At 52.4% G+C, this 20,104-nt stretch overlaps 2 protein-coding genes across 4 annotated transcripts in view; one reads left to right on the forward strand and one right to left on the reverse strand.

Moving 5' to 3' along the window:
• The window catches only part of PLA2G5 (phospholipase A2 group V), a 315,873-nt gene that overhangs the window by 220,890 nt on the left and 74,879 nt on the right, over positions 1-20,104 (forward strand). The window lies entirely within an intron of this gene.
• PLA2G2E (phospholipase A2 group IIE) lies at positions 8,501-14,316 on the reverse strand. Of its 3 annotated transcripts, none has more exons than XM_066372040.1 (5): positions 14,196-14,316; positions 11,721-11,761; positions 10,892-11,030; positions 10,651-10,757; positions 8,501-8,885 (listed from the first exon to the last, which is right to left on the reverse strand). In XM_066372040.1, the coding sequence occupies exons 2-5, from the start codon at positions 11,758-11,760 to the stop codon at positions 8,743-8,745; spliced, it is 429 nt and encodes a 142-aa protein (XP_066228137.1). In that variant the 5' UTR covers position 11,761; positions 14,196-14,316; the 3' UTR covers positions 8,501-8,742. The 3 variants fall into 3 exon arrangements, with proteins under 3 accessions (XP_066228137.1, XP_066228139.1, XP_066228138.1); XM_066372042.1 differs by lacking the exon at positions 14,196-14,316 and adding an exon at positions 12,302-12,410; XM_066372041.1 differs by lacking the exon at positions 14,196-14,316 and having other exon boundaries at positions 11,721-11,809.

Here is a 20,104-nt window from a genome sequence, read left to right on the forward strand (position 1 = left end):
GCTTACTCGTCTTATAAACTGTATACAAAGGTTTTATGAATTTTAAAAAATGACTTTTTAAAGGTCAAAACAAATTTTAAAATGTAGTGGCAACAGCTTTGTACTAGAGAGGTAGGTGTATTAAAACAACATAGAACCACAACTTCTAAGTAATCTATAGTAGTTGCCACTAGGAGATAATAGAGAGATAGACTGTGTATGCCTATTTAATTTTTCAGTGATACGAACTTATGCTTGCAGCACCTGTTGGGGACTTACGGCAGAAAAAAGACTTAAATGTTAGTTGAGGTTGTCGATAATTTCTCTTATAAGCTCTGAAAACACTTCCAAACTCATTTTGATTCTGAGGGCCTGTAAGTGGGACCCCCCTTGTGGGGCAGTCAGCGCTGCAGGAGGGAGCTGACGTGTGGGTAGTGGACAGGACCCTGCCCCCGGGGACTCTGGCACTGTGAAATGATCTGATCGGGTGGGGGGGCACGGCAGGTGGGGGCAAGCCGCTTACATAGAAGGTGGATATCACATGGACTTTGGCATTGAACTGTGCTCCTTGTGAGTCCCCGTCATCATTGTACAGTTTCTCTTGTTCTGAGAAATTCTAGACTCTGCCTGGGTTTTACTGGGTTAATGTGGATTGCTATCAGTTTACCTCTGTGAAACCTCCAGTTCGAATCTTCAGTTGGTTAAAGGACACTTGGATTCCTCGTCAGGTGGACTGAGTCGCTGTGACCCGAGGAGCTTTGTGGGCGGGATGAGACGAGGTGTCTTGGTTTCAGCGTCACATCTGGGCCCTCTCTGACTCTGTTTGGGTAGACGCACAGCTTTTTACCTTTTTACCTCAAGACTCTGCGGCAAACCTCGGACCCAGAGTTCGACGCAGCTGTTCTGCTTGCCCTTCTCTTTCCCCTGCTCCATCCAGCTCCGCGTTCAGAACAGGCGTTGCTGGATCCTTGGGACCTTCTGACCGTTGTTCTGAGGTGATGTAATCATGGCGCTTTTTATAAAGTGTGTTTTCCTGACTAAAGCAAATCACGTTTTTCCACGGTTGTTGAACTGGAGATCTAGACAGCATATTTAGATTATAGCAAGTCTGCCGTCTCATGGTGGAGGGGCAAGTGGAGAATGGTTTGAAGTGGAGACAGTGGGTGCTGGTCCTGGAGCGCTTGCACAGTGTGGGCCCCCCACGTGCAGCTAGAGCCGGCGGGGAACAGCGGCTGCTGTGGACTGCCCAGCTCTGCCCTGCCCTGAGATCAGCCCCCTAAAGAATCTCAGGCTCTTCACCATGTCCTGTAAGCAGTTATTTTCCTATCTCTCTGTCCCAGTTAAGACTACTTTGTAGCTCAGTTAATGTTTAGTGTCCTTGCAAAGTGACTGGAGGAGGGTGGCACCAGCCACTGCACGTCTCTGTGAAAACGTGCACTCCGCGTGGCAACTTGGTTTGAAGCAGGGGATCCCCAGGATACAGAACTTCTGCTCAGTGTGCGGTGGTCACGGAAGGGACTGGCCACTGGACAGACCTCTGGGGCTTGTCCCTAACCCTTTGCGTGTGGGCATCAGCAGGTCACTGCTGCCAGCTTTTCGCGACAAGCACCGGAGCTCAGTCACCGGCTTCAGCCTGCAGTTTGACCCTGTTGGGTCCCTCGACCAGAACTTGAGGAGCGCTGGTGTGGGGCTCCTTACATCTTCCCAGTCCCCTTGTGCACTGTCCTGGTGGGGGGGGCCTCGCCTCCTGGCACCCTTCCAGCATCTTCCACCAGCACTGAGCTCTGAGAGGGAGAGCCGGACTTTAAACCAGCGTGTTCCTCTGGCTGCTGCGGAGAGCTGGTGGGTGTGGTCAGTCCCCTCGTGAAGGAGGGCATGGGTCTGTGGGGAACACGGGTTTTCACAGGCTCAGGAACCTTCTCTTTTTTCTAATTGCACTAAACTTGGTCTAGCTTCAGTCTGGAGATTCATTTAAGACCTCCGTGGGGTCATGATCCATAGACTTAGCAAGCCTTGCCTTATCTATGGAACTCGACGGGAGAAATGTGACCATTGTCTGATGTCCACAGTCCATTTTCTCTAGGTTTCTTTCCACAGATTGTGTTCATCTGAACCGTTTTATTTTTTATCTACCAAAGTACTGTACTTGGCTATTTGCAGTGTTTTCAAACCAAATGTTTCTTTTATTTGTGTTTTTAATCTTCAATACTTGGTGCAATAGAAGCTGCAAAGATGTGCCACTTTATCTATGAAAAACTATTGTAAACCAATAAATTCTAGTTTAAAGACAAAGTTTAGTTGCAAGTGGTTTGTCTCCTCTGTGAGCAAGCAGCCGCAGAGCGCCGTCTGGAGGCCACAGCGTGGAGCTGGGCGCGTCCTCCCCACTGCCTGTCGGTGGTGTGTGGGCACTGGGGCTCGCTGCACTTGGAATGGTGAGTGGAGCTATAGTATAGGCGTGAGCGCACCCCTGTAAGGACTGAGCACCTAGGATTTCTGCTCAATACCTAAGGATGTCTCTGGAAATCCGGATCATTAAGGAGCTGGTGTCTGCGGCTGCCACCTTGGTGTTTCTCTAGAACTCCGAGGGCTGGTTTGACCCCATTCTAGGAGGAGGCACTTCACCAGACACACGTGGACAGCAGGAACTCACCTGGAAGAGGCCCTCAGGCTACTGTTGCGGCCTCCTCAGTGTGATCGCTTCAGTGATTCAGCCGGGCGGGGGCGGCTGAGAGCCTGGGTGGTGGTGGAGGGGCTTCCTGCCTGCGCTGGGAGACCTGTACAGCCAGGTCTGAGGGACAGAGGTGTGTGGGCATAGTTACAGAACACAAAGTGTATTGTTTACACTTTTCTCTAGGCTACAGCATTGTCCACCCCGGGTGAGGGACAATTTATGAAGCCAAAGACTGAAATACCGTAAGGGGGAATGTCTCTTGGTAGCTGCCCATGGTTGCCTAGGAGAGAGTCGGGCTGGGAATCCAGGTGTAGAGTTACCCGTTCAGCAGACACACCACAGAGCCCTTCCCCCTAACCCAGAAGAAGACACAGGCCGTGAGGTGTGGGGAAAATCTGTCAGAGTGCTCTGTTCCAACTTGGCTCTGGCTAGATGGCCAGACAGTGGGCCCCTCCTGGACCCTAGTGATGCAGAGATTTAGAATGTTTTTGGTTGTAAAGGGTCAGGACCAATCCTGCCACTTCATCAATTCTGGCTTGGCAGAAGGAAAAATTTTCCACCTTAGAAAACTTGTGTGGACCTCCCTAAGGTAGAGAGATTTGAGTATCTCAGTAACCTTGGTTTTTATTCCATTTGCCCATCCAGACATCCAAGAATCCATCCACATTGACTGAACCTGTACTCGGTGTGGGTCCTTATTTCCAGGTGTTGACTCAGAGATGGACCTTGTCCACAGATGTTTCCAGTCCCAGAGTGAAAGTGGAAACACACCATTAAAGAAGGCACTGCTGGCCCTGGCCGGTTGGCTCAGCGGTGGAGCGTCGGCCTGGCGTGCGGGGGACCCGGGTTCGGTTCCCAGCCAGGGCACACGGGAGAGGCGCCCATTTGCTTCTCCACCCCCCCCCCCCTTCCTCTCTGTCTCTCTCTTCCCCTCCTGCAGCCGAGGCTCCATTGGAGCGAAGATGGCCCAGGCACTGGGGATGGCTCCTTGGCCTCTGCCCCAGGCGCTGGAGTGGCTCTGGTCACTCGCAGCAGGGCGACGCCCTGGAGGGGTAGAGCGTCGCCCCTGGTGGGTGTGCCGGGTGGATCCCGGTCAGGCGCATGCGGGAGTCTGTCTGACTGTCTCTCCCCATTTTCAGCTTCAGAAGAAAAAAAAAAAAAAAAAAAAAAAAAGAAGGTGCTGCTATTTCCTGGGCCGGATAGCTCCGCTGGGTAGAGCGTCTCCTGATGTGCAATGGTTGTAGGTTCGATCCCTGGTCAGGGCACACACAGGAACAGACCAATGTTTTTGTCTCTCTCTTCCTCTCTAAAAGTCAATAAATAAAAATTAAAAACCAAGAAGGGCTGCGAGCTCAGAAGGGAGCTCAGGGAAAGCTGGTGGAGGAGGATGCTTGGACCAGGGTAGGGGAGAGAGGACGTGGAAACAGGAGCACAGGCCTTGGGGGCTGAAGGACGGCATCAACAAAGCCCTAGTGCGTTGCCCCGTGTGTTTAGGGCAGAACTGGTCAAGAAGAGGCCACAGTCTGGGAGAGAGACTACTACAAATGCTGGTCATGCGCCTTTATTATTATTTTTTTACAGAGAGTCAGAGAAGGGGACAGACAGGAAGGGAGATGAGAAGCATCAATTCTTCATTGTGGCACCTTAGTTGGTCATTGATGGCTTTCTCATATGTGCTTTGACCCAGGGGGCTACAGCAGAGTGAGTGACCCCTTGCTCAAGCCAGCGACCTTGGGGCCAAGCTGGTGACCTTGGGGTTTCGAACCTGGGTCCTCTGCATCCCAGTCCGACTCAATCTACTGCGCCACTTCCTGGTCAGGCAGTCATGTGCCTTTTCTACTGGAAGAGTGATGCTTGTCTTGCTGAGTTCCAAAGGTCAGGTGTACTGAGTCTGTCCTGACAGCGTTTCGCTGTTGAGTTGGCCGGTGTGCCTGTTGGCCTTGGCACACGTCACAGGCAGCAGTCCCACGAGAAATGCTGTGCATGCTCTCTTCAGCCAGTTCTGCCTCTAACTCTCTGGGACGTCAGCTCAGGGCACTGGAGGTTAATGATTTTCAGGCGTGTGTTCACTTAAGCTAAATGAGCTATTCCAATAAATCAGTATAATACTTATCATGTATGATGCCACTTCCCTAAAATAGTTCCCATTATATGTCCATGGATTCGATGGAACAGACATTTATTGAGTGTGATGGATACAAAAGGGAGGCAAAAATATGGCATAATCTAGTTTAGATGGAGCATTCTACAATGCTCCAGGCACTTTGAATATGTTGTCTTGTTTACCACTTACAACCACCATGTAGGCCGATGGTTCTATCCCTGTATCACACAGAGGGAATAAATATGACCCTTCAAGGTCATAGATTTGAAGCCAGGGCAATCTGCCTCCATTATATAGGAATCCAAAACAGGAACCCACATAACGGGTGAGCAGCACCAGGGAAGGTATAGCACATTGCTTGGCAGCCTGGGGGAGGCTGGAACCTGCTCCAATTGGAAAAGTGTTATGGAAAAGGTGGCATTTGAAATGTGCCTTACCCATGTAGATTTGAACATGGCAATGAGGAACCTGTAAACAGGGAGCTTCTACATTGTAGGATGCCATTTCACAGAGGTTCCAAGGCAGGAAGGCAGTGGGCATGTTCTGGGGACCGTGAGGAGCCTAGAGAAACAGCTAGATAAGCAAGGTGGGGAAAGCAGATGACACCAAGCTTGAATGCCAGGGATTGGTGGGCAATGGGGAGCCACTGATGGTTCAGGGGGCAGAAGAGTGACATGATGAAAGTCAAAGCAGCAGGAAGATAAAGGTGGCATCGGAGGACAGGATGGAGACTGGCTGGAGGATGGAGGGCTGAAGTGAAGAGCCTTTTGTTCTGAGAACCCCAACCTGAGCTGTGTCACAGCACTCACTAGTGTGGAATAATGGGGTGGCCGCTGGCTGGCTGGACACATCTGATGTGTCTCCATCACAGCGTTTAGCCAGGAGCCGGAGCACAGCTTGTATTGACAGAAAAGCTTATAGAAGGCAAGGATGAACTTGAACACAGCATCGGTTCTCCAGTGGGGACACTGGAAAGAACCCCAGAGCAGACGGAGGTCCACAAAATCATAATCAAACTTACATTCACTCAGGAATGCCAGTGTGGTTTCTACTTATTCAGCAAGTTATTTAACTGAGTACTTTGTTAATAGCTTTTGTTAGGGGCAAAGTGGGAACAGAAGCAAAACTAGTCCAAATCCCGTCATCAGAATTGGAGAGGCAAGCTATGAAACATTCAGGTACCCAGGAGCCCCTGCTTCTCCCCTCCCCTCTCTCCTTCCCTCCTTTTCCTCCCTCCCTCCCTTTTTTCCTTCCTTCCTTCCTTCCTTCCTTCCTTCCTTCCTTCCTTCCTTCCTTCCTCCCTCCCTCCCTCCCTCCCTCCCTCCCTCCCTCCCTCCCTCCTTCCCTCCCTCCCTCCCTCCCCCTCTTTCTTCCTTTACTTTCTCTTTCTTTCTTTCTTTCTTTCTTTCTTTCTTTCTTTCTTTCTTTCTTTCTTTCTTTCTTTTTCTTTTTTTCTTTCTCTTTCTTTCTTTCTTTCTCTCTCTCTCTCTCTCTCTCTCTCTCTCTCTCCCTTTCTTTCTTTCTTTCTTTCTTTCTTTCTTTCTTTCTTTCTTTCTTTCTTTCTTTCTTTCACCTCCCTCCCTCCCTCCCTCCCTCCCCCCCTCCCCTCCCTTCCCTTCCTTTCCTTTCTTTCTTTCATCTTTCTTTCAATTAAAAAAATACTTAGAACAGTACCTGGTAAACACCAAATCCAAATACTTAATAGATGTTAGCTAATACTGTTTTACTATGAGTTTTTATTCATTCATTCATTGATTGAATCATTCATTCACAGCACAAATGCTTATTGTGTCCTAGGCACTATTTTCTGTACTTTCACAATGCTAACTTATTTAAACCTTGCCACAATCAACCTGCCAGGGAGATGTCATTGTTCTACTCTACAAATGCAGAAGCTGAGGGTATGTTCATATGTCAGCGCTTTTTAGATTTTATTGTACACACGAATCGCCTGGGAAGTCTTGCTAACCTATAGATTTCAACTCAGCAGGTCTGGGGGCAGTCTGAGAGTCTGCATTTCTAACGAGCCTGACGCTGCTGCTGCCGCCACCGTGGGCCACGCTGAACACCAGGCCTCAAGAGCAGGTGCACACTGCTGCTAAGTGGCAGAGCTGACATCAGTCCCTGCACCCTCTGACCTCAAGTTCAGGGTTCTTTTTCATTTTCTCCGTCCTTTCCACAAGTCAGCAGCAGGAAGTCAAGTGTGTGTACTATAGACACATAATATACGCAGGCCCTTTGATTCATTCACCAAACATTTACTGATCCCTAGGAAAGCAGAGGATGCCAACCTGGTCTGTGGCCAGAAGGTCACAGCAGGAAATTGCAGTCTGGTTCTCCAGTTCCGTTTTCACTTTGTCAGATGGTTACACAGCTGCTAGGCCACCAGCTCCTTGTCCCATTGCTCCCTTAACTCCATCCCGCCTGGAACATAACTTTTCTCCACCTCTCCCACGTCAGTTCTTCCTGAGTTTCTCATTTAAGTGGCAGCACCACCATTCTAAGATAGTTGTAAGAGCTTAATTGCTTATTTCTTAGCATATTTATTATTGAAAATGCGAGGGGACTGATTTCACTTGCCCAGAAGGACTCTTTGCCCCCCACCTTTTAGAGGGAAACCCAAGTTCAAAGCAAATCTAGGTTTCCTCCGACTAGCCTGCATACAATGGCCACCAGAGGGCGCCCCAGGACCACTTTCCCCAACAACTGTGGCTCCTCTTCCCCAGGCAACCCATTTTTGCTTTAAGATTTGATCTTCTGTTGGTTCTTCCTGAGCAAAGCCTGCACACCTGCCCCGCCTCCTTTTGCTAGCACAGAACTTCACCTTTTATTGCATGTTCACTGTGCGCTTTGCCCGGGGCGATGCCTTTTTGCATCCTTTATTTCATTGAATTGGGTCACCCCCAAGCTGGAAGACCGGTATCAGCATATATTATAGATAGTGGAGATCTTGTATCTACATCAAGGAGTAAATCTGCCAAAGCACATTGCTTCCAGGACAGGCTACCTGCTACCTGGTGGGAATCCTTTGACGCATTAAGTTCCTTATGATGCTAGAGTCAGCCCCACGATGCTGAAATCTTGTCTTCTGCCCTCCCTGTGTCAGGAGCCTGACCTGACCTGGTCAGTCTGGTCTGTCCAAGATGACAACCAGGGGGTCACAGTGTCAGTGGCTGATACCAACACATGAAGAATTGAAGGTACGCTGGCCTCGGAGTGAAGACCCCTCAGCTAGAACCTTCTCCCCTCTCCGGTCCCTGGGTGCCTGTCTGTTGAAAGAGGGATTTGGATGAGATGATTCTAGAACTTCCTTTTACTCTTAGCCTGTGTGCTGCTAATGGGAGGGACGGGAAGCTTGGTGACATAGTGGGGACAATAGTTTTAGGTTGGGATTTTTCATGCTTCTCACATCCAGCCATATTCCTTCCAGGGATTGCCATTATTGTCTTGGGTAAGATTGTAGACTATTAGAGAAAGAATCACAAAAATTTACTACAATGGCAAATTAAAAGGACAGAATGTTGGAATCGCGCACAGGGGTCGCCCATGTCGATTTTGTTCCCGCTGTTTCCCAGTGCTTAGCTCGTTGCCGACATGTGGGAAGTGCTCAAAAAATGAAAGAATGAGTGAATGAAACTGTAGATTTAGCAAATCCTACAATGATAGAAGCTGAGCATTAGAGAATGTTAGAATTATGGGAAACATTATTCACTTCTTCAGAAGAGGGAGCTGAGATCCCAGGGGTCATAGGGTATAGCATCTTCTGGGTGCTGAAGAGTCCAGGGGCATGGCTCTTCCTAAGGGGCATGTGGCCTGGGAGGCCAGCGATGGTCCAGGCCACAGTCTGGGGTGTTCTCAGGGAGGGATGGGGTTTGCAGGAAAGGAATTTTCCAGAAGGGTTTTGGGTGCCAGTGTTCCCCAGGCCTGGGGCTGCAGCAGCTGGAGGTGGGGGCCTCCGCAGGCCGCAGGGAGCAGGTGGGGCGTGCCCTTAGCAGGGTGGGGTGGGTCCTGTGCACAGCCTGTTGGGGTAATGGGCGTATTTGCGGTCGTAGGTGCCCAGGTTTTGGCGAAAGCAGAGCGCAGCTGTCTTGTCACACTCGCAGGTCTGTCGCTGGCAGGCAGTTTTGCCGGCTGATGGGACAAGGCGGGTCAGGGTCCAGAGGCTCACGCATTGGACCGCTCCGGGGTCCATATTCTCCCCTCCCCCATTCTACTGGAAGCTCATTCTCACAGGGGCTGTCTCGGGGGTGGGTGAGACACAGGGCAGGACACAGGAGGGCCCCCTGGGGCAGGATGCTGGAAGGCTGCAAGTTTGTCCCTCCTACCCCCAGCCCCCTCTCAACCCTTAGCTCTCTCCTCCTGGGCCGGGGGCCAGCTGGTTCACCAACTCTCATCTGCCCCAGCCTGGGGGGATTTCTAGGCAGCTTCTGCCCTCCAGTGTGAAGCATTGCTGACCGCGGGTTGTGGTCATTGAGCAGCGAGGAAAATTACGAAATGACAGCAACCCAATCTCAGATGGCTGGTGCACGCCCAGAGTGGCCTGTGCCCGGACTGGAGGCAGCTGGGACTGAAGCTGGGGACCCCGTGCTTGTCTCCATGGGTGGACGGAGCCCATTTTTCTAGCACTTACCTTAATTCTCCCGCCACCACGTGTGTGCCCGCACCCAGCCAGGGGATCGGAACTGGCATCAGGCGCCAGGGGCCCAAAGCCGCCTCTCACTGCCTCTGTCTGCCCGAGCAGCTCTTGCCCCTCCCTGTCCCCAGGAATACCTCCCACAGCTCAGAGATGTCCAGGGCTCATCACCCCTCCTCCCCTCAAAGGTCAGTCTCCATGTCCCACCAGAGTTCTGGCCAGGCTGCTATTTCAGCAAAACTCCGAGTTGGAAGGGGCTTAACAGTCATGTCAGTCCTTTTGGGTGGTTCTTGCCGGGAGCTAGACTAAAGCTGGGGGAGTGTGATCAGCTCCGTTTATAGACGAGGAGGCAGAGTGACACAGTGGGTGAAGGTGAAGCCCCGAGTCCGTGTCCACACCCACCTGACACTCTCAGCACTGTCCTGACCATCCCAGCCAGCCTGCGGGAACCCCCAGTGATGGGGAGCTCACTTCCCGACAAAGCTGCCTTGCTGAGTGGATGGCGGCAGGCATAAGAAACAGCCCAGTCTGCCTCCAGTGGTTCTGGTCCTGGCACTGCCCTCCCTTGGGACAAACCTTAGAGGTCTGAGTCGAGTCCCGCCCGACCCTCCCTGTCCTTCCCTGCGCCCCTCGCGGGGCCTGCTCTTCTTCCAGGCCGCCCCTGCGCCGCAGCAGGAAGATGGCTCGGTGGTCTGGTCCAGGCTCCCCAGGGGACTGGGCTGTGTGAAGCCTTCCTTATTCTCACTTGGTTCAGGCTGCTGCCCAGGGCAAGGAGCAGAGGAAAGCTACTTGGTCCAAGTGGGCATTGGACCCGGCAAGCTGAGCAAATGGTTCCAGCCTGGCAGCCCCACTGGAGGTGGGGGGAGTCAGCCTTTGGGAAGGGGGTCTGCTGTCCCAAATCAAAGCTCCAGCTCTCCTGTCTGGGAGGATGACCTTGAGGCTCTATGCTGGGGATTGTGCCTCTAGCTGCCGCCCCAGCCCGGGAGGGTGTGTGAGTACAACCCCCTGAGGGGGTCTCAGCTCTGCCCCTTTGCTCCTTCCCCCCAGACGGGAGCTGGGAGGCCCCTGGGTGGGGGGAAGCACCCGGGTCAGGGAAGGGGTGATGAGTCACAGGGCGCTCTAGTTGGGTGTCAGGTGAGCCTCTGGGTGGTGGACTTGCCCCTCCCCCATTCCACGGTGATGTGGGTCTGGCTCAGGGTTCCTGTCTGACGATAGCCCCCCCCCCCGCCACCCCGTGTCTGGGCACCTCGGGCTGTCACTTACCACAGAAGACGTTGCTCTTGCTGGCGGAGAAGAGATACCTCTCCAGTTTGGGTTCGCAGCCCAGCTTCTCCAGCCGCCCATAGCAGCAGTCGTGGGCATGGCAACACCTGGAAGGGCCATCAGACTGCCCGCGGGCCTGGCGCCTCCGGGGGCTCGAGGGAGAGGTCAAGCCCCACTCCCAAGATGGCCTCAGCTCCTCCCTCCACCCAGGGTGCTCCCCCAGGGAGGACCGCCTGCTCACCAGTCCGTGGGGTCCACCGGCCAGTGGGAGCCGCCGACGCCGCAGTAGCAGCCGTAGTCATTGTACTGCAGCGCGGGCTTCCCAGTCACCCTCTCAATCATCACCCCGAACTGGACCAGGTTCCCGGCCGCCAGGGCCACTGCAGGCAGGGCGGGCGGGCGGGTGCCATCAGATCCCTGAGGGTGCCCTGAGGTCCTCCAGTCCTAGTCCAGTCACCTCTCTGGCTGTCAGTTAATCTCACGTCTCCAAGCCCCTCACTCCCAGCACCAGTGAGCTAATCAGTGATCACGTCTCTGTGATCTCCACTGCACCTGGTCCCCTCGCTCAGTCCCCCCCCCCCGCCCCTCACCCTCGTGTTAGTGCACATGACCCCCTCCCCCGCTCTCCTCCGCCTCCCAGGATGCCCCCACTGTTCCCCAGATGGCTCCCAATGGGTCCTGACCATCTCCCAGGTGTCAGCCCCATCTCCCAGGAGCACTCTGCTCCCAAGTCTCGTTGGATGCCACCAGCTAGGCTTCCCAGCCACCTGGACTTCCCCCACTTCCTTCAGATCCTTTCGGAAATGGGAGTGAGGGTGGAGGGTGGAGTGTGGGTGGCAGCAGCCCCATGTGTGCTGTCTGGGGTCCCCATCAGTCCCTTTCTCGTGCCCCTCCTAGGCTGCACCCTTTCCCCCACCCCACACCTCTCCAATGGTCAGTGCTGGCTCCAGCAGACCTAGCCTCAGGATGACCCACCACCCTGTCCCCAGGGCCAGGCTCAGGGGCCTCCAGGGAGTTTGCGGTTCCCATCTGGGTCAGAGGAGGGGGTGAAGGTCACAAAGGTCACTTACCCAGGAGGCAGAGGAAGGTCAGAAGAGGGGGAGGCTTCATCCTGCGGGAGGGGAGGTGAGCAGGGACAGAGGAGCCAGGCTGCAGGAGCAGGAAGTGAGCAGGGGCGCCTCTGGTCTCACGGCACCTCCTCAATTAGTTAAATACCCGGGGCCTGTCCACTCCCCATCATTAACCCCTGCATGCCCGGTGACTCAATGATACTTCCAGGTCTGACACTCTGGCCAAGCCCCCAGGGGAGGGGCCAGTCTGGGCCGTGAGCTCTTCTTCCAGGCAGTCTGGGGAGGGGGCGATCTGTAGCTCTTTGTCCTCAGTGCCCTTCCCATCACCGGCCCTTTGCTCCAGATCACTGCACTAGCGCCAACTGGTGGAGCCCTGAGCAGGGCTGTCACAGGTGCTTTTCATTCTTGGTATTTCTTTCTCATCCCCATTTTACTGATGCAGCAACTGAGGCCCAGAGAAGCTGAGAAACCTAAGTTCACACAGCCGGGAAGTGCCATGTCCGTCCTGTTTCCCTGCTGCTGGGACTCCAGCCTGCCCTCTGCTCCTGCCCCTTGCCTCGCCCCCAGCCTCTCTGTCTTACCCAGAGGGTAACTGAGAACAGCTCAGCCATCGACCAGGACCATCGGCAGGACCCCTGGTGTCTGGGAGGCCATTTGTCCAAGAACCTACAGGCTAGAGGCTGGGAGCTCAGCCGGCCAAGCTTAGGGACTGTCTTTGTTGTTCTTTCCTGGGAAGGAGCCTGCTTGTTTGGCAAGTGGTGAAAATGCTCCAGGTGTGAATCTATCTCCCCAAATTCTCGGACAGTGGGTGGGTGGTGTGGCTACTGGAGAAGAGCCCACATTCCAGCTTCCTGAGGTCATCTTAGGGGCTGGGTCCAGAAGACAGTAGCCCCGGGCTCAACTTGGCCCCCAGGGAGAGCTGCTGTCCCCATGGTCAGAGGGATGGAGGAGACAGTGGCTCTGTTGTGGTCAGAAGTTTCAAAGCCCCACTGACCACGGACTCACAGTGACTCATTTGCTGACTGCTGCCCCCTCCTTGAGTCCACTCAGGCCAGACCTGGAGGCGAGACACCCCTGTCCTGGGCTGCGTCTCCCTCCTGCCTGCCCCTTCCCTTCCTGTTCCCGGTCTGGGACTGGGATAACCCGACCAACCACTTCCATCAACACTGGAGGCCTGGGAACTGCTTGATGTGTGGCCTTGGAGTCCTGATTCCACCGCTTATTATGCGGCCTTGGGCAGGTCCTTTCCCTGGCTGAGAACCTGGGTTTCCTGTGATGAGGGTAGCTGGCCTCCCACCCCTCCGCCTTCAAGCGAAGCTCACGTGCATCTAAGCAGGCGGCCCACAGGGAGTGCTTACTCTGTGCCGGGACAGCGCCGAGTCCCTCAGCAGCCCCAGCACGTGAGTGCTCCCATTGTCCCCACTTCACAGAGAGGCAAACTGAGGCACATGCCTCAGTCCATGGTGAGCCAGAATTTGGGTCAGGCAGTTCAAAGGGCTTAACTTATTGCTGACAAGGAGGCATGGTGCTGAGCTCCCAGGATACCTTGAGGTCCCTCAAAATGTTTTACATTTTTTAAAGTCAGAAGAGAAGAATGACTATCATCCAGTCTCTGGATTATATGTGTCACCATACCAATAAAGTCATCACTTTTGCTTTTTTTTTTTTTTTTTAACGCAGGAAAAGGCCGACAAAAGTAAAAGTGCCCAGGAAACACGAGAATAGTCATGCAGTGACCCCGAGCTTACCCACGGGCCTATGCATGTCCCCTTACAGGAGCTGACTTGGGGCCCCGCCTCGGCCTCTGTCCCAGAGGGGAGACCGGGTTTCACACTGCAGACAGGAAGGAGTCCCAGCCCGGTGTTCCTCCCCCTGCCCAGTCAGGGATAGAGTCCCTGGGGAGGTGTCACCTTGGAGAGGGACGGGAAAGCTGGCGGCAGGGATCCCTGGCCGTGGTTTAGAATGAAAGGTTTTTGACCCAAGAGTCAAGTCGGTTCAACACTGACATGCATTAGGCAGCGGCCTGCCTCCTCCCCCTCCAGTTTCTTGCTAATAACTCCTCCCGAAATCCTCAGGCTTGGGCTCTCTCGCCAGCTGAGAGCAGACTTCAGGGGAGAGGGGCCAGAGAGGTGAGTCCCCCCCGCCAGGAGCACCCCGTGTGGTGAGTCATGGTCTCCAGGGAGGGGGCTCCCTTGGGCTCACCATTGCCTTTTGATTTTAATGAGGACACCTCCTGGCAGCCCCTGGCTCCTGGCCTGGATCACAAGAGCCCAAACGGTGAGTCACTGAGGAGCTATCTCCTAAACAACTGAGAATTAGCTTCGATTCCTGAGGAGGTTTGGCCGGCAGCCCTTCCTGCAGCAGCATAAGGGTGTTCCCTAGAGAGGGTGGGGTTTCTGAGACAATCCCTTGTGAGCCATTTTGAATCTTGGCCTGGCCAGGATGGAGCCCCTGCAACCCCCTGCCAGTGTGTACCTGTAATAGAAGACCGAGGACTGTAAGGGCCAGAGCCAGGCAAGGAAATCCAGGTGGGCTCTCAGGCGGACGTGTCCTCAGTTGATGATTGAAGTGAGCGCGTTGGGAGGACTTGGACTTGGAGGAGAGTTTCAGGCGTTCAGGAGATGTGGTTGGTTTTATGGTTTTCTCAGCAGTGGCACAATCTGTTTGAATTGTCTCTGCATCAGCAAGAACAGGACTTGAGTTCGCTCCGCCACGCAGGAGCCGTGTGGCTTTGGCCAGCCCTGTCACCTCTCTGAGCCCGGCTGCATCATCCATACTATGTGGATAATTAGACCTCCCTTTTAGAGTTCTGGACCGGATGCAAAGGAGATGAAATGTGTAAATCCCTTTGCAAGGTGCCATGCCCAAAGGAGGAACCCAGAAATGTCGGGTCCCTCCCTCTCTCCTTCCTTACCTGGTCACAGATGAGGCAGCTGCTGTCCCAGGAGCTCAAAGGACTTCCCTTAGCTGGCATATAGCCCACAGCTGGGCCAGGGGCCCTAGCATTTCAGTGGGATTATTGTCCCACCTTGGGCAGGTCTTCCATGGTGGAGGGTGGCTAGGGTGGAGGTGGGTAGAGGAAACAGAGCCCTGTCTTCTTTCTCTTGGTGTAAAGCTGCCCCTCGTTTGTCGTCATTGTCATTATCATCATCACCCTAACAATAAAAATGGCAATACAACTACCATTTACTAGCTCCTCCAAAGTACCAAGCACTGAGCTGGGAGCTCTTAATCCGCCTGATCTCACTTCTGTTGCTGCCTTGAAGACTCCTACAGACTCCTGGCAAAGTGTCATAACCAGGAGGATTTGTTGCCTGTTCAGTCCGTGTGCTATATTGAGGACTAACTATGTGCTGGGGATACTCAGGAGAGCAAAACCAGGCGTAATTTCTGCCCTCATGGGGCTGACAGTAGAAGACAGACAGTAATTACCCACTGAATGGAAACTTACAAGTTGAGGTAAGTAGCTTGACAGAATGTTCCGTGGGGCTATGAGAGCATTTAACAAGGGCGTCTGATCTGGGCAGGCTGTCAGTGAGGGCTTCTCTGTGGAAGAAATGATTTAGCAGGGGAATCTCAGGAAGTTAACTGAGTAAAGCTGAAAGTGGAGAGAGTTTAAGTAAAAGAAACAGCCTGTGCAAAGGCCCAGTGGTCCGAGGGATATAGCGCCCAGGAGGGACTGCAAGGAGGCTGGGGTAGTTGAGCTGGTGCTGGACTAACCTTGAAGGGTATGATTCATCAGAAAGCTGATCCAAGGACCTTGACCTTCCATTCACCCCACAGAAAGCGTTTTGCTTGAGCCTGATGCAACAGGTGGCCTAGAGCTTACAGAATGCTGGAGAAGGGCTGGGAGTCCCCCGTGAGAATGAAGCAGCTCTCTGAAAGGCCCCATGATCTTGTCGTTCCAATGAGGATCCCCTGTGGGCACCTGAAGGCCAGGGAGGCTGGTCCTTCCAGTGGGACAGCTGTCGCCACACAGTTGGGTTCTCCATTTGGGATGGAGAATAAAGAACAGGAATCCTTGATGTGGGCCTGTTGTCATCTTTCATAAGGGTGCCAACTTCCTTGTAAAATGACAGCCACTCCTTGCTGGTTTTTGTCCAGGGAACAATGGAATGCCAGCGAGGGCTTGAAGCAAGGACGCGTTCTACTCGTGCCCGTGTTTGGACAGGATGCTTCTGGCTGCTGAGGGGAATGAATAGGAGGACACTGGCAAGGAAGGGAGAGCCAGAGAGCAGGGACGGCACACTCCAGGATGGCACAGGCCCCACACACCAGGGGATGGCGGGGATGGGGTGGAATGCACTTGGTGGGTGGTGGAGCCTGAGGACCTGTGAGTGCATCGGGCCACCCCCCCTTGACGGAGCCTTCATGGGTGCGGTGATCATGGGCAGGAGGGGAAACAGAGGACTCTCATCCCACAAATGCTTCGTTGCTGACCCCAGAGGGCAGAGGGGGTGCAGAGCTCTGGGGAGAAGGGATGCCTGGGCAGGCACGGGCAGGTGTCGCGTGCAGAACTAAGCCTGTGAGTTTTGCTGGGGCGCCTGTGTCTGTAAGCGTGCGTAGGCCCCACCCACTGGGAGGAGCCCCTGTACTCCCAGTGCCGTAGCGTTCTGGTTGAGAGGAGGCCATGGGCTCCGGGGTCAGGCTGCCCGGCTTCACCCTTGGCTAAGTGGATACTTTGAGTAAAGGACCTCACTTGCCAGTCTCCATTTTCTCATCTGTAAAATGGGATGGATAATAACAGGATCTGTCTTGTCACATTGTTGGGAGAGTTAATAAAACAATACTTGGAACCTGCACGTGTGATAGTTACCCCTACTATCGTTATTAGGAGCAGCGTTAGGTGTCAGCACAGATTTGGGGGCCTCCTCTACAAAGCCCCTTCTTCTCCGGGGGTCTCAAGACTCTATTCTGGTTGGTAGTGGTCAGGCGCAGCCCTAACATTTAACATTGGTGGGGCCCGGGGGTCCTCATGCCGTGTGTCCAAATGTTTCAAAGTCATCAATCAAGCTGACAGACTGGAAAGAGCATGTTCAATGCTTCTGTCCGAATATACTTTCCTAACAACAAATGAGAGATTTATGGAAAACCAGTTTCCATGTGACAGAAAGTCAGAAATATGTCCAAATAGATTGAGTAGAGTTATTATTGTGTGTATCTGGATATTGTGTTGCTGGGCTGGCAATGTTTGAATGACTTATAAAATATAGACAGAGGTCTTTCATGAATTATTATACATTTATTTCATAAAATTTGTTTTTCATGCTTTCATCTCAGCAAAATCTCCAATTATGTTGTAATCAAATTTTCATGTAATTTGTGTTCCTCTGACTATAATGATCTAAAAGATTTTAAAATGTAATTGTATTGGAAGTGTATAAAATCTCATTATGTTTCATAAAAACAACATCAATTACAGTGAGTCTAGAGGAAAAAAAAACTTATTTTAATATGTTTTCAAAAGGATTTTTCTTCTAAAATACTCTAAGTTCTCTGTTAGAACTAAAGGGCAAAATATAAATTATAGCTCATGAGTATAAAACATTTTAAATAAGTTATTTAATATTTTTTTAAAAAGTTATTTAGATTTAAAGTTGGCTTGCCTGGCCTGTGGTGGCTCAGTGGATAAAGCGTTGACCTGGAAACACTGAGGTCGCCAGTTTGAAACCCTGGGCTTGCCTGGTCAAGGCACATATGGGAGTTGATGCTTCCTGCTCTTCCCCCCTTCTCTCTCTCTCCTCTCTAAAATGAATAAATAAAAAATATTTAAAGTTGGCTTTAAAAAGGGGGTTTTGTTCCAATTCAGTTACATCTTGCCAAATATTTTAATAAAAATAGAACTTACACAATTCTGCTATTGAGTATCATTTAGTTGCCAACGGAAAGAATTGCTTTCATGACTCAGGTGTGTGTAGACCCACACTGATTTACATTTATAAGGGAAATGCACTTTGTTTGATGTCACCACATGTTCCCATGACCCTGTGGAGCTGTGGTGACAATCCCCAATTCACGAGCTTCTCCAGACCCGCTGGGCTGGCGGTGAACAGACACAGGACATTGGGTGTGCAGAACTGATGGGAAGTGACTGTGCCACCCTCTGCACTCAGGCCACCGAGAGGAGGGCTCCGGCGAGTGAGTCTGTCCCCGAGTGCTCCTGCCACACATGTCCTCCCTGTGAAGCAGCGCCCAGTGTCCATTGTGATGTGGCGACAGCACAGCCTGCTGCCTTCAGGACACTTTGATGCAGTTGCCTTTTGTCGCCAGCGTACAGGGCAGGATACGCCTCCCTGGGGCCTGAAGGGTGTTAGTTACGAGAGTGGATGTTTAAGGTTGGGAATTGTACTGCTCGGTCAGCACTCATAGGCTTTTCTGTAAATTTAGTGTGTGTGTGTCTGTGAGTTTATGTGTGTCCGTGTGTGTGTCCATGTGTCTGTGTGTGTATGTCTTTCTCTGTGTGTATGTGTGTCTGTATGTGTCTGTGTATGTCCGTGTGTGTCTCTGTGTGAGTATGTCTGTCTCTGTGTGTTTGTGTGTCTGTATGTCTGTGTGTGTGTGTGTGTATGTGTCTGTGTGTGTCTGTGTGTGTCCATGTGTGTCCATGTGTGGTATGTGGGGTCCTTTAGCGCACGAGGCCTCGGCAGGGCCCCCTTGAGTCTTCCTCTCTGGTCTGTGCTCCCGGTGGTGCTCACCACCTCCTGGGTTGTTCTAGGGGTTTTACATGAACTTCCACCATAAGCCTATGAAGAGAGTATTGTTTTATTTTATGGATGATGAAACTTAGGCTCCGTGTCTTCCCAGAGAAGTAACCAGCCCAGGGCACGCCTCTACCCAACTCACAGGACAGGGCAGAGCCCTAGTCTGCGGCTGCTGCTCCATGCTGCCTCCCAGCGCTGAGTTCAGAGACAGGCCTGACTCGGCTTTCTCACTCCTGCCCTGAGGCCCAGGGTCCTGGAAGTTGGTATAGTTCCATGGGTGCACTGAGGCTGACCTCAGCTGCCTCCTCTGACCATTTGTGCTTTGATCTCCAGAGCCTGCTTCTCCACCCTCCCTGGAGGTACTCAGGTGCCCCTTGGCCTCTTTGTTTTGTGATCTGAGTTTCCTAAACCTCCACTAACCTCCTCTCCCAGGCCCCAGCATCTGACATCACCAATGCCCCGGTGCTCAGGGAGGCTGCTCCTTCAGAACTTAAGGAGACTGAGGCACACACTGGAGGGAAGAATCCCAAATGGAGAGGTGAGTGCTCTGGCTTCAGACCCCGCTATTAACCAACCCACTGCACGTCCTGGGCCTCTGTTTCCTCCACTGAGCTATGAGACGGTTGTTTGAGAATTTGTAAGAGGTCTTGCCATTCTAAGTGACACAGGCCATGCCCTGGACCTGCTGGGATTCTTAGCAAGGGATCTCAGATGCAAAAGAGCCTGGGTTCCAGTTACCTATTGCTGGTGACAAGGCACCCCAAACAGTGACCTAAGCAACAGCCATTTACTACTCCTCACCATTCTGGGGTCGGTAGCTGGTTTCACCTGAGCTCGCTTGTGGGGCTGTCATCAGAGACATCTCCCAAGACCTTCACAAAGCCCCAAATTTGCAAAGAGCCAATAGCAGGAAGCAATATGCCATACATTAGCATACATTGATGATACGTATGGAGTTTGGGCAAACAGAATTGATGTCAAATTCCAGTTTTGTCACTTAGATGTTCTACAATCTTGTATAAGTTACTCAACCTCTTTGGGATGAATGTACATTCGGTGCCTGGCACATTGTGGCTCAGAACGTATAAGTGAAAATCGTGAGCAGCCCATTAAGCCCTCAAAGAGAATAAGTGCCTGGGGAAAAGACAGTCGATGAGGAAATCACTGCATTGCAGTGCAGATCCTGGGGACAGCTCCGTGAGCGGCCCGGCACAGGCCATGACAGGTGCTTCTTTTTAAACCCTTACACGCACCATGCTCCTTCCTCTCCTGGGACACTTACCTGGAACGCTGTGCCTCACAGTGTCCTCCTCACCTAGTGAGATCCTTCCCATCTCAGCACTAATGTCACTGGGTCAGAGAAGCCCTGTTAGTTAAGATGATGCTAGTGGCTATAACACAACTCCCCAAATCTCAATGACTCAGCACAAGTTCATTTCTCTCATATAATGAGCCAATGTCAGCTGGCGAGAATAGGGTTGGGGGCTCTGTCTCATGTAGCCTTTGAGGAATCCAGGTTGAAGACTTTTCCATTTCGGACACGTGGCTTCCAAAATCACCCTGAGCATTGACAACAGTCAGCAGACAGAAGAAGAAAGAGGTGGGAAGACATCTTCATTTCTTAATGTTTTAGCCTGGAAGTGATAACCATTACTGCTGCTCCTACTCCACTGGTGAGAACTA

This window comes from Saccopteryx leptura, chromosome 3 (genome assembly GCF_036850995.1).
Source record: "Saccopteryx leptura isolate mSacLep1 chromosome 3, mSacLep1_pri_phased_curated, whole genome shotgun sequence".
NCBI lineage: Eukaryota > Metazoa > Chordata > Mammalia > Chiroptera > Emballonuridae > Saccopteryx > Saccopteryx leptura.

What these genes read in the sequence shown, in the direction of transcription:
- PLA2G2E (XM_066372040.1), bottom strand. Translation starts at nt 11,760, where the DNA reads ATGAAGCCTCCCCCTCTTCTGACCTTCCTCTGCCTCCTGG. An exon ending in GACCTTCCTCTGCCTCCTGG is followed by an intron (nt 11,031 to 11,720) that starts GTAAGTGACCTT and finishes CCCTGCCTGCAG; the next exon opens with TGGCCCTGGCGGCCGGGAAC. An exon ending in CCGGTGGACCCCACGGACTG is followed by an intron (nt 10,758 to 10,891) that starts GTGAGCAGGCGG and finishes TGGCCCTTCCAG; the next exon opens with GTGTTGCCATGCCCACGACT.